Source organism: Tetrao urogallus, assembly GCF_951394365.1.
Source record: "Tetrao urogallus genome assembly, chromosome: 14".
In the NCBI taxonomy this organism is placed as follows: domain Eukaryota; kingdom Metazoa; phylum Chordata; class Aves; order Galliformes; family Phasianidae; genus Tetrao; species Tetrao urogallus.
This window is the reverse complement of record NC_136827.1, coordinates 7,223,098-7,235,621: the sequence shown is the minus strand read 5'-3', so window position 1 is coordinate 7,235,621 and position 12,524 is coordinate 7,223,098. Positions and strand designations below refer to the sequence as shown.

The window sequence follows — 12,524 nt, the reverse complement described above, 5'->3', positions numbered from 1 at the left end:
TTTTTTTGTGTTCATGTCCAATTCAAGGTGAAATCAAGAAACTGCGAGGAGCCTAATTTGTTTGTGCTTCACTCAGCCCCAGTAAGAAGTCACAGAAAAGTCAAATAACCACCAGAGGGCTTTTCATCTTTGTGAACCTCAGCTCCCTTGAGGAGTGCCTGGGCTGAGGCTTTCTCCCTCACCTACATGGAGTGGAAGATTTTTCACTCTGGCTGAGGAAGTCCCATCACACATCTGCTCCTTCTGCTAGTAGAACAGACAGGTGAAAACTTACTGAAAATTGTAAGCTCAGTACACCATCAGGCAGGCAATTGGTTACTTGCCTCTGAAAATGAAAACTATTTTTGCACAGATTTCTGTTATGAATTTGTGTAGGCTCTTCCTGAAACCAAAGCTGAGATTTTTCCACTTGAACTGATTTTATTAAATATCAGCATAAGGTAAGAGTTCTTCCAGAATACGTATATGTTATGACTCTCTACTGGATATTTGGTATTGCATTTACCAGCAAAATGCAGTCTTACTTAAATGAGGGGCAAGGTTCAGTGCTATTTATATGTGTGCAATCCTGTACCCGTTTGCAGCTGCACATGGCAATGTGACATCAAGGGAGACGAGTAAAAAGGCTCAGAGACCAAATAGCTAGCTATAAGATAGCAGAATGAAGGCTTTGATCAAAGATTCTACAGAGGAAGAACACAAGGCAGCTCTGGCTTGCAGTGTTAAAAAAGGAGAAGGTCACTGTTACACGCTGAAGAGCAGGTGTGTAATTTCCAAAGCAGCTTCAGATTATAGATCTTCTGTTATCTTCATTGGAATTTGACCATAATGGGAGTTATCACAGAGTGTTTTCTGTACGTGAAGCCCAGGCTTCAGCGCAGTGAGATTTAAGTATCTCATATACGAAGTTACATTATTTAGTAACTTTTAATTCAGATGTCTTTGTCAGCGCATTTTGAAAAGTAACACCAGAACTTCCTTATCCTAGGGAGCTAGCTTCAGCCTTGGCAAAATCACTAAGCAGAAGCCTTCCTACATCCCCTTTCAGCAGCATTTGCTGTGGCCAGAGCACACCAGGCAGATATCACTAAGTTTGTGCTTATCATTTTTAGCAGAGACAGTTCTTCCACACTGCTGCAATTTTACAGCAAGGAGATGGACATTCAATAAGGGCTCTTGGAGAAAAATGTAAGTTGGCAGAACTATGAGGGTGCACATCTCTTGGAGCAGCACTGTAAGCTGGCCATACCTTGTTTTGCTGAGAGTCCAGTTCTTGTTTGAATACTACTCAAAGTCATTTGGGTTTAGAAAACACCTCAGACAAAAGTAGACTGAAGAAGAGAACTCCACTGTTAGTAAGTTATTTTCCACAGAATTCTTTCACCTACCCTTGAAGCAGGGAGATAAAGGCAGCTAATTTCCTACTGCACCAAGCAGGTGAGATGACAGACATTTCCAAAATAAATATCTGCTATAGATTTTCAACAGAGATTTAAGGATGTTGAAGCCAGTCCTGAACATTACGGGTGTGTTTTTGTGTGTTTTCTTGTGACATATTTCTTACATTTGCACAATATCACTGTTCTTGTGCTTTATTATAGCAGGCTAATTGGAAGGATTGCTTCAATTTAGTTGATACCTAGTGGTCCACTAATCTAGCAACCAATACAGACTTGACCTATTCAACTTGTTAAGGTATCACAGAGGAGGGAAAACAGGATTGCTGTATTGGGTATAATTTTACAGCACATAAATTCTCAAAACCAGATTAGGAATGATGAGGGCTAATGGTCAAGAATCTGCTGGTTTACTCTAGTTTCAGGTTCAACATTCTCACTGCATCACTGGAAAGACTTTAACTACTAGTTTAGCTACTAGTAAGCTTTTAATACACTATTCTAATGCATTGGTTTCATGTAGAGTTTTGGTGCTTGCTTGTGTTTTTCAGCTGTAAGAAAAAATTAGGTTTGTGTGTCGGATCCCGGCTACCTTTTCCCCATGGCCATAAATATGGAGAAATAAGAACAATACAGATGGATATCTTTCAACATTAGAAAGGATTTACACAGAAAATCTAGCCTAGCCTAACCCTCAGGTCAAACACAAATGCACTCATGTGAGAATTCTGATAAGAGCTGAAGCCTTGTGAGAATAATTTGTATAAAACAATTGTGAATTCAATGGCAAGCCTTTGTCCTTCTTTGCCTTGAAGCCCAAATTTCAGTCTGCATAATCTATTAAATTCTGAGTCCAGGAATAGATAATAGTAATGTCCACCAATTTCTGCAAAACGCATTACTTCCATCTATATCCCCCCACATGAAGCACTAAAGCTGAGATAGACAATGTATTTATGGATAACAAATACTTACATATATCCTTTGAATTTATTGAGATCATTGTTAGGCATTTCACAGATGATGGTATTTTGGAAAAGTTCTGGTTCAAACGAAGTATTCTGCAAGAGGAAACACAGGGAATGAGTGTCAAATCCAGAGTAATAGCTAAATACCCATGCCATATCAGCACTAACACGTAAAATTTAAGCACAGTGTCAGAGGTAAAACTAACAGGCTTGGTAAACCCACCTCACCAAAAAGCAGGGGTTTGGAAAAAATAAATGCTTAGATCAGGTTCACAGCTTGCCTGCAATTTTTTACTTTCTCTATAAGGTAAATTCATACACAGACAGACAGTACAGCCAAAGCTGGAAGTTGCCAACAGTTTTCATCTTTAATTTCTCAAATAGCACTCGCTCAAATCAATTCTCGCTTTATTTATTTTTTGTCAACACAAATCTATTAGACAGCAAAGCAAATTTGAGTGTGCAAATTAATGTAATTTGTTGTATAATCAAAAGGATATTGTCATGGTGTAGCAGATCTGAGACTTTCCTTGGCTGGATTTTCAATTATAAATTTTAAAAAATGCTATGAATTGTATCATACAATAGAGATGCTAGTTAGTGGCAGCACCTGCCCTCATTTAAAGTAAATGTAACAAATTTTTATAATTCTCTGTTAAATAACAACACTCTTCAGGCAAAAGCAAGATCAAATGAAAATAATTGCAATATTAATATGGATTTTGAAACAAATTAGAAGACTTGTTTTACCAGCCTGGAGTACATGAGAATAAAATAAGAGACCATGCTTTTAAATAATTTGAATACATTCAAATGCAACTAAAATAAAGACTAACAGTAAAACAAGGAAACAAGCAAAAGATCCCCTCAGAAGGAAGGGAAGTGAAAGAGCCCGAAGTGCTGGGAGAGACAAAATAAGATGAAGCTCACTGGGCTAAGCATGTCCTGAATTAGAGCTTGGAGCTGAATCAAGACACACACTTTTGCTTTATTTTCTCCTCATTCAAGGGAAAAGGCTTGCTTTTGGGGCTCTTTGAAGCAGTCTGGAAAGCCAGCTTCCTGAAAGGCACATGTTTGCCATAACCTTTTTTCCTCAACTGAAAAGATACTGAAGACTTTCATTTAAGATTAAGAATATGTAATAAAAATGGGATGTGAGAAACATGAAAGAGAATAATTACTGCTGTGAGATAAAAACCAAAAGAACTGCAACCGACTTGAATCCAAACTCCTCTCATTAGGAAATTCAGACCTGGAAATCAGATCTGCTGCTGAGCTTCCATATTTTCTTCTAAAGCAAGAGAGACTTCCAGAAGTCACACTCCTTTGGAAACTGAAAATCTCGAGAATCTCCTAGTGGAATTCATCACAGCTTTGCCAGGTTGTAAAAATTCATCATGGTGACAATGCCCTAGTCTCATTTTGCTCTCATTCTTTTTCTGAGCAATACGTAATTCTATTTTGTATGTGTATGTTCAAAATCTAAGTAAGAGCAAGCTGAGAATCTGATCTAAAAAATAAGTTTTGGAGGAAAAATACCTTGATGAATTCAGCCTGGAGAAGAGAAAGCTGCAAGGAGACCTCATTGCGGCCTTCCAGTATTTAAAAGGGGATTATAAACAGGATGGGAATCAATATTTTACAAGGGTAGATAGTGATAGGGTAAGGGGGAATGCTTTTAAGCTCAAGAAATGAAGGCTTAGATTGGACGTCAGAGGGAAGCTCTTCACAGAGAGAGGGTGAGGTGCTGGCACAGGCTGTCCAGACATGTTGTGGATGCTCTACCCCTGGAGGTGTTCAAGGCCAGGTTGGATGGAGCCCTGGACAGCTTGGTTTAGTACTAGATCTGGAGGGTGGTGGCCCTACCTGTGGCAGGGATTTGGAACTTGATCCTTGAGGTCCTTTCCATCTCAAGCCATTCTGTGATTCTATGGATACCAGGGCAGTTTGTATAACATTTGTCTCATGTGAGTGAATATTTTTAGACTCTCTTTCAAGAACTCTGTGGAAACTTGTCCATCTCATGAAACTCAAGAGTAAAACTTTATGTTATCATTACCCTAGAAACATTTGTGCAACAAGAGAACAACAGATGCAACTAAGCAGGAGCTTAGAGGACTCATTACTACCCAATAGGTTCCTAGCTAGAAAAGGGGTAGAGAAAGATGATTCTTCTGTCTCCCTCTCCCTCCCTCTCCCTCTCCCTCTCCTTGTCCCTGTCCCTCTCCCTCTCCCTCTCTCTCAGTAAATAAATAAATATATAGTTATTTTGATGACAAAAGTTTTACAGTTGAAAATTCAGGTGAGAAAGTGGCTTACAAGAAGTTTCCTTTGTCTCAGCATTTTAAAGGTAGGGGAATTCAGCATTCCAAAGAGTTTCCTAAGCAGAAGAACTAACCTCAGTTCATTCTCTCCTCCTTAAAGAGTCACATTTTATAGCTGCAGTTAAATCTGGGAAGTTTTATGGAGCAATTAAATCATATGATTAAACAAAGCTCCAAGAACAAGGAACACGTTGCAGACAGGAAGACTAAAACCAACTTGTATGATACCTAGTGCATTGGTTTTGTTTTTTTTTTAATCAACATGCTATTTACACTAATAATTTTAAATAACAGGGTAATAGAGATGATTATTTAATCTCTGACCTTCCTGAACACCGTGGTCATCATGGTCAGAACTGCATTCCACTCTGCTTACGTAACAAGTCTTCCTAAGTGTAAAGGCTTCTATGCATGCGGTGTATCTACATAATAACTCAAAGACTAAACAAAATAATCACGTACAGTCTGAAGCATAACTAGTACTGAAGTGTTTTCTGATTTGAAAGTAGACTTCTCCACTGCACTTTGTGGCTTCACTTTGTGGCTAGAGCTGCTAGAGCTGCAGAACAGTCAGACTGCTGCACAGAGCAGTCCTTGGCTGCATGGGCTGCGGTTTCATAGATTTTACCTGGCTGGAGAACCCCATGACAACTCGTCGCTGTTTAAGGTTGGTCTCTCCATCAAGGTTGGCAGTTTCCAAGTGGCAGATCCCGTTCTGATCAGAGGAGTACAGCAAGAGGATATCAGCTGGGATGGTCTCATTACACTGCAGCTGAACAAAATCTCCCACTAGGACATCTTTCCAGCACTTCTCAACATAGGCACGGTCTTCCCTGCAGCATCAAAAACATGTCAAGGGTGAATAGTGACATTAGGAAGGCAGGCTCCCTGCTAAGTGGGGTTTTGATAAAAGAAAGTAGGGCAGTGGTGCCACATTGCTGTATTTTTTAACAAGACACAGAGAAACACCTAGAAACTAGTGCTTTAGACAGTTTCATAGTACCATTTCACCATATCTCACGTTGTAAAGTAAAATATCTACATGGAGTAAGTAAATAGAAACTAGAAGAAAATTTCTCTTTCGTTCACTAGCACTGGGCCTATATTCTCCACAGCAAAAGCCAGAAAGTTGCTCAGACTAACAGAAATGTTTTTAAGTATATTAGACAAGAAATACAGACATTTAAAAACTATATTTTTGAGTATGTCACAGGTACTTTCAAGCTTCAATGTATAGACCCTGAAAGAAGTAAAGCATTATCATACTTCTGCTTGCACCAGGTCTCTCCTGGTAATGTAATGTAATTCTCAAAAGATAATTAAAAATCTTAAGCTTAGGTAGTAGATACAACTTAAAAAGGTAGAGCAGCCAACAAATGACTCCCTAGCATTAAACAAGAAAACAAACAAACAAAAAACAAAACAAAACAAAAGGCAGCTAGAGCCTAAGATGAATGAAAAAAGGTAAGGAACAAAGGGATTCTAACTTAAAAAAAAAAAAAAAAAAAAAAAAGAGGATTGAAGTTTGAGGAAAATAAATGACTAAATGACTATTTCATCAACAAACTGGCATTCAACAGTTCAGGATATAGCAATAGTTTTTGAAATAACCTTTGAAATAATCAATTAAAAAAATAACCAATTTTTTTAATTGATCTCTCAGCTGCTCTTCATCATCTAAACCCACTGAAGACTGCAGAATATACTCTGCAATTAGTTAAAGGGAAAACTGCAAAGGCAGCAATGGCTCAGTTCATTATGAGGAAATTATTTTTTTAGTATAAATAATTGTCATCTTGTATGTTGCTCTGTAAGACGGAAAATGCTCACAACACTTTACTAGACTCACAGTAAAAGGCTTTTCGTAATGACTCAGTCTCACTTGTGCTTAAGTTTTGAATCATCCTCGTTCAGTGCCTGAAGAAGAGAGTCTTTCAGTGAAGTGTTTGCATTATGAAAAGGGGAGCAGTAATGTAGGAGATAAAATGTTTTGCCAGAGTTCAAAGGCAAACATCCAAGTGTGTCTTCAGAGTCTGGCCAAAGTCTACTGTGTACTAACCTGCCTTCCTTGTCTTGGGGAAAGAGGAGTCAGCCCTAATGCTGTCAGGCAATCTGTGGCAGTTGGCTCACATCCTTATCTAAAAACAACATGAAAAAACTGCTTCCTGCAAAGGTTACATGCAGTTAAGTACTCCACACTTCCTGGTGGTATTCACTTTTTATTAAAACAAAAGAAGAACAACAAAAACCAGAAAAACTCCTGTAACTATGTAAAAAAATCTTTGGTGATAGAAGTGAGATTCATTAATAATAGCTAAATAATGGTATTGTAGCAATGATTTTTCCTTCCTAAATGTTCATTCTTCTTTATGCTGCATTTACTTATATGCATATCCTTGCTTCCTTTGCTCAACAACAGACATAAAAGATCACACTGAGAAACAGATGTTTGCTGTAAGTGAATCTGATATTGCTGATCTTTGAAACAAAAATTCCAGAACAGTTTCTACTTGAAAAATATTTAAGCAGGTGCACGATGAGTATTTATTGCACAATGAAGTGGATGTTAAAGCTAATATAGGAAAACCACTAAGCAACAAGGAATTCTTCTCATATCTAATGCTTTCCTGGTAGAATTCCTCGTTTGTTTAAAGCGTGATTACAGAAGCAGTTTCATACAAGCAGATGGGCTGTCTTGCTACCCCAGACATCTGGATGTCATGTAGAGTTTGTATATGCTGTTTGCCAGGACATCTGCAAGGCAACCCTACTTTTCTCTACGTCAGCTGTTGCACAGCTCTGTTGTTTATGGAACATTTCCTGCTCACAGAATGCTATAGATAGGCCTTACCCAGCTGCCCGTTTTCTACGTCAGCCTAAAGAAACTGGGTTAATAAAATAAGCCACAGAAATCATAGATTTGTAGTAATTTTTCAGTAACAGCCAATGAAACTTACATTACACGTGTGACTCAAGATTCGGTTCATACACTAATTACAGAGGAGACAGTGAGTCAGAAAAGCCAAATGAGTTCCTCCAGATCAAAGAGGTTGTTTTCTGTTGCATAGGGAATAAAGTTCAGGAATTTCTAGTCTTCCAGGCTTACATTCAGGTGAAGGGTGCCCCTCTCTCTCAGTGAAAAAAAATAATTCTGTAAAGCACATTTTCTTCATAGAGAGCTCTATTCCCTGAAAGGAGCTGTAAGATTAGGATTCCTGCAGCATGAGGGTTTTCTAAAATTTTGCTGAGAATTATTAAAAGATAAAAGGAAGAAAAGGTTCACAAGGAACCTCTTGCACCCCACAACAACACTGGTCCAATTGCCCCAAAAGATTTCTCAAATGAAGCAGTTTACTTCTAGTAATTCCCATAACGGGGAACACTGCCCTTTTCCTGCTCACTGATTAAGGTTCATAGCTCATGCTATGGCTGCTAAATAAACACAAGAGCTTCGTAAGTCTGAGATGGTTTGTCGAGAGATGTATGAAAAAGACACACATATTTATGTGGACTGGTTGAACACCTTGAACCTTGAACACCTGGGGGTGTTCAAGGAAAGACTGGATGTTGCGTTGAGGGACATGGTTTAGTAGGAGCTATTGGGAATAGGTGAACGGTTGGACTGGGTGATCTTTTAGGTCTTTTCCAACCTTAGTGATTCTATGATTCTATGATTATGCAATAAAATAACAACACATGGTGATTTTCAATAGGTGGAGAGTTGAAAGTCTGATTCTCATGGTGGAAGGCACCACGGCTGTGGCACATCGAATTTATGCTCTAGGATGAAAGTCTCTCCATTATCTTCTCTCCTTCACCAGTCAATTTATTACCATCACACTTAAAAGCATTCCCTCACTGCCCTGGAACAACAGGTAGCACAACAACACCCATCACAGGGTAGTGCAGGTGGAAAGAGACAGCCTGGAACAGTCACAGTGAAGTCTGCCAGAATTTGACATTAGACTCGTCAAATCTGATGAGAAGGACCAAATTGAATAGGATTTTATGAAGGTATTTTATGGGAGAAAGAATCATACAGAAATGCCTGCTGTGGCTGGAAATTGTTGGGGAACAGGAATAAATTACTGTTGACACAAAGTCATTTCACATTCTTTGACTCAATAAAAATGAACTTCAAACAAAGACTGGGTCAGGAGGGGTGGTGAACAGAAGGAAGTAAGAAAATATTGCACTGCTCCCAAGAGGAGATGAAATAAAAATTTTCTACGTGCGTGTCACAGCACGGCTATGAATCCTAGGCTGTCTTAGAGGAAGATCTTCAGAAACTTCGTCATGTATCAACAACAACCAATTAGCTCAGTGGGTCTGGTTCCTCTGAATTACTAAAAGTTCCAGTCAGCTTCCCTTGCAGTTTGTAGTAAAGATGTTACTCTGTTTTTCACCTGAAAATTGCCATTAGACTGTAATATCAGACACGTCAGACAAAAAAAAAAAACAAAACAAAAACCGGAATAACATATAGGCAAATCCAAATGTTTTTTACTGCATGTAATTCATTAGAATGTAATATTTGAAAACAGTCCTACTAAAGGATCAGTTTTTCAAAAATACTCCAACACACTCAGTGCTTTGCAATGAACAGCTGGAATTCCACAGGTGTTTAAACTTTACAGCCTATTTTTGCAAATAGAAATTGAACACACACTGTCAAAGATTTTAACAGCTTTTAAATGGAAAACTCAACACTGTACTTTCAAAGACCATTTTAAGGCTATGAACGCAAGGTTAGGAGCTGCTTCCATAAAACCTTGAAAAAATGACAACATAGGAGGAGATTAAGAAATTGAGGGTGGCACTAGACTGGAGAGGAACTGATCCTGAAACCTGCCCATAGCTCACAATACAGCACAACTTCACTCAGTATTCCTGAGCTGGAGATATCATCTGAGCCAAAATATCTGTGCCAATTCATCCTTGGTTTATACCATGTTACCATCATTTAGGGGGAGGCTGTTTCTGTCTTGTGGACATCACCAGCATCAAAACACTGTATCACTTAGAAGCAGTCAGTCCAGTAAAAGGACTTAGCAAGCACCTATAGCCACTCCCCCCCACAATAGCTCTGCAATTTCAGCAAATCTTTTAATTATAGATAGAACTCTTTCTAGTCAAACTGAAGACATCTTTAATTATATCATTTTGGCATTTCAAACTCCTTAATACTAGAAGCAAATCCTAACTTTTTATGCGTTAAAACTGTCTGTAGCATCATACTATGGATGTTACAATCTCAATGATAAAACCATCTATACTCAACTTCTGTTAACGTTCCAAGTTTATATGGACTTCTGCTAAGTACCAGAAACTTAAAAATATATTTTTTGCAATACTTTGGTTTTAGTTTAACTTGTTTTTTTTTTTTTTTTTTTTTTTCAACGCTGTCTTGTTTTGTAACAACCTGCACCAAATGAGGAAATAAAGTACAATTCAAAAGTATTTTGAATACACATTGGCTTAAATTACAAAAAGCAATGTAATAAAATCTATCAATTAATGTAATTAGGAACATTCAATTTATTTTTATTTTTATTTATTGTGTGTGAATATTCCCTAGAGAAATATGCTGTGACTCTACTGGCACTATCTGGAGTGAATAAGTAACTCCAAGTCAGTGACTTAAAGACCGCTTTTATCTTACAAAGTTTCTGGAAGCCTTAGCCTAAGTCATCATTTTTTCTACAGTCATTTCCTTACACGACCACGTAGCATCTTCAGGTCACATAGCAGGTAGCATTCTGCTCCTCTCCAGGATTTAGACGCATTCAGAAAAAAACAGTTAAAATGGGACTTACCTGGTAGGTAATAGATCTTGAAAAAAGCTCTGGTATAGCAATCCACAAAGCTGTGGTAGCATTCGTTACATATTTATGGGTTATATTCCATAGAGCCTAAGGATCCTCACTCTGGTGAAATGCTCTGGCTGATATGAATCACTGCTTCACCGCTCTCTGACATTCAGCTGCTGCTGCCTGGACTAGCTGAGAGTTGGAAATTTGACTTTTCCTTTTGTCAGCTGCACGTCATAGATTTCTTCACCACAGAAACACCATAAGGAGAGTTCACAATTTAATTATTTACTGTTTTGGTTCAGGAAGTTACATGGTGGCATATATCAGACTGGGGAGTATTCCTCACTGAAACCAACTTCCCATCTCACTGGAAGCTGAGGAGCACCTCAACATGTAGAAGGCACTTTGCATTTTGGTTGTTAATTCAGGTATCCATACTTAACCCAGATACAAAAATTCCATACAACCTGGAGTACACAAAAGCTGTATAGAGCAGAGGATGCTGACTGCCAGTGACAAGGCCATGGAGACAACAGTATCATAGCATGTCTTGGGTTGCAAGGGACCTTAGAGATCACCTAGTTCCAACCCTCTGCTGCAAGCAGGGTAGCTAATATACTCATTTATAATATTAAGCAAACCAGTTTCCTGTATCTTTGATAATGGATACCGAGTTGCAGTACTATCATAGCAGACAATTACCCTGCAGTTAACAGTAATTTATTCATATTGCTATTTTATACAAAAAAGATTAAATTATCAATGTTTGTTGCTGCCTTAGAAAAGCATCTTCAGCCATGCAAAAAGCTGGAGTATGAAGCCAGGAGATTCCCCGTTGTTGATATTCATCCACCATTCAGAGGAAGCAGCAACAAGATATAGAAGTCTTGATGCGGCTGTGCCAAAGCAAATCCAATGCCATTTTGCCCAAGGCAAGATGGTGGGACTTAAAGCAGATCACAGGCTTGAGACTCTTTTTCTTGGTGTATAAAATGAATCCAATAAAGCCTCCAGCAGAACTCTAGTCTTTAAAGTTATGCTTTGTTAGAAAACAAAAATAATAAAGTAGAAAGAAATTGTTCTTCAACAAGCAAAAACTCAGTGCTGCTGAAGAAGACTTTAAATGAGTATGTTGGCAACAAACCTCTTTTTGCTTACTGTGCCCCTTGGCAGGATGACGTTTTCCTCTCCTTTCTACTTGACAAGCTTTCAGGCTCACTTTGGGTTGAATGAACTGCATAGGATGTTTCCTGGGTCCAGAGAAAAGTTGCCTTTTTTTCCTCTAAAAGATTTGACAGTAGGTCTACTCCTGTTTGCAAACACTTCCCCTCCCCTTCTCCACTATCTCCCAGACATGCTGCTCTTTCGCTGCAGACCCTGTCTGTCACTGCTGCCCTGGAGAAAGCAAATGCTTTCTCAGATGCTGACAGCACCCAGCAGAGGTGCAGTCCTTCTTCCCCTCAGAAACTCCGGCTGGTCAGAGTATATGCAGGAGGTTGAAGCTGAAGGCAGTCTTTCTCTTGACTATTCAGCTGCCTCAATTTTAAGAAAAAAAAAAAAAGTATAGAATAGGTACTGTAACTGGTAAGCAAGCAGATCTCCATTGCTGTCAGAAACTTCCTGCACAACGTCTCCAACTTCTGCCTCATAAATTATCACACTGAATTACAAATCTCAAATGAATTGTGATTTTTCATTCTCTTTAAAAATTGCTTCCTAGCTGATAGCACTCCTGACTCCGTGTAATGCAATGATGAGGTCTTTGTTTTTCCCTTATTTTCACAGCACTGCTTTGCGACTACCTTAGGGTAAATGCTGATGCAGAAGTCTTTAAATCTTCTCAGACTTTATACTAAGCAAATGCAGAATCACAATAAAGTCCAGACTTTTTTTTTTCCTGTGACCCAGACACCTGCAGACCTGCATGGGAAGAGGAAATTGATCCTTACAGGAATTTCTTGAAAGCCACGGAGTCTGTAAGCACTGCAGAGAAAAATTTTTCTATACTGAGTGCAGTCAGGT

The 12,524-nt window shown here is 38.6% G+C and overlaps 1 protein-coding gene across 1 annotated transcript in view; it reads right to left on the bottom strand.

Moving 5' to 3' along the window:
• ATP10B (ATPase phospholipid transporting 10B (putative)) overlaps window positions 1-12,524 on the bottom strand; it is a gene marked incomplete at both ends in the record, with an annotated part of 55,203 nt that overhangs the window by 32,104 nt on the left and 10,575 nt on the right. Inside the window, 2 exons of the mRNA XM_079542239.1 lie at window positions 2,373-2,458; window positions 5,318-5,522. Coding sequence (XP_079398365.1) covers window positions 2,373-2,458; window positions 5,318-5,522 — 291 coding nt within the window. The remainder of the gene's footprint in view (window positions 1-2,372; window positions 2,459-5,317; window positions 5,523-12,524) is intronic.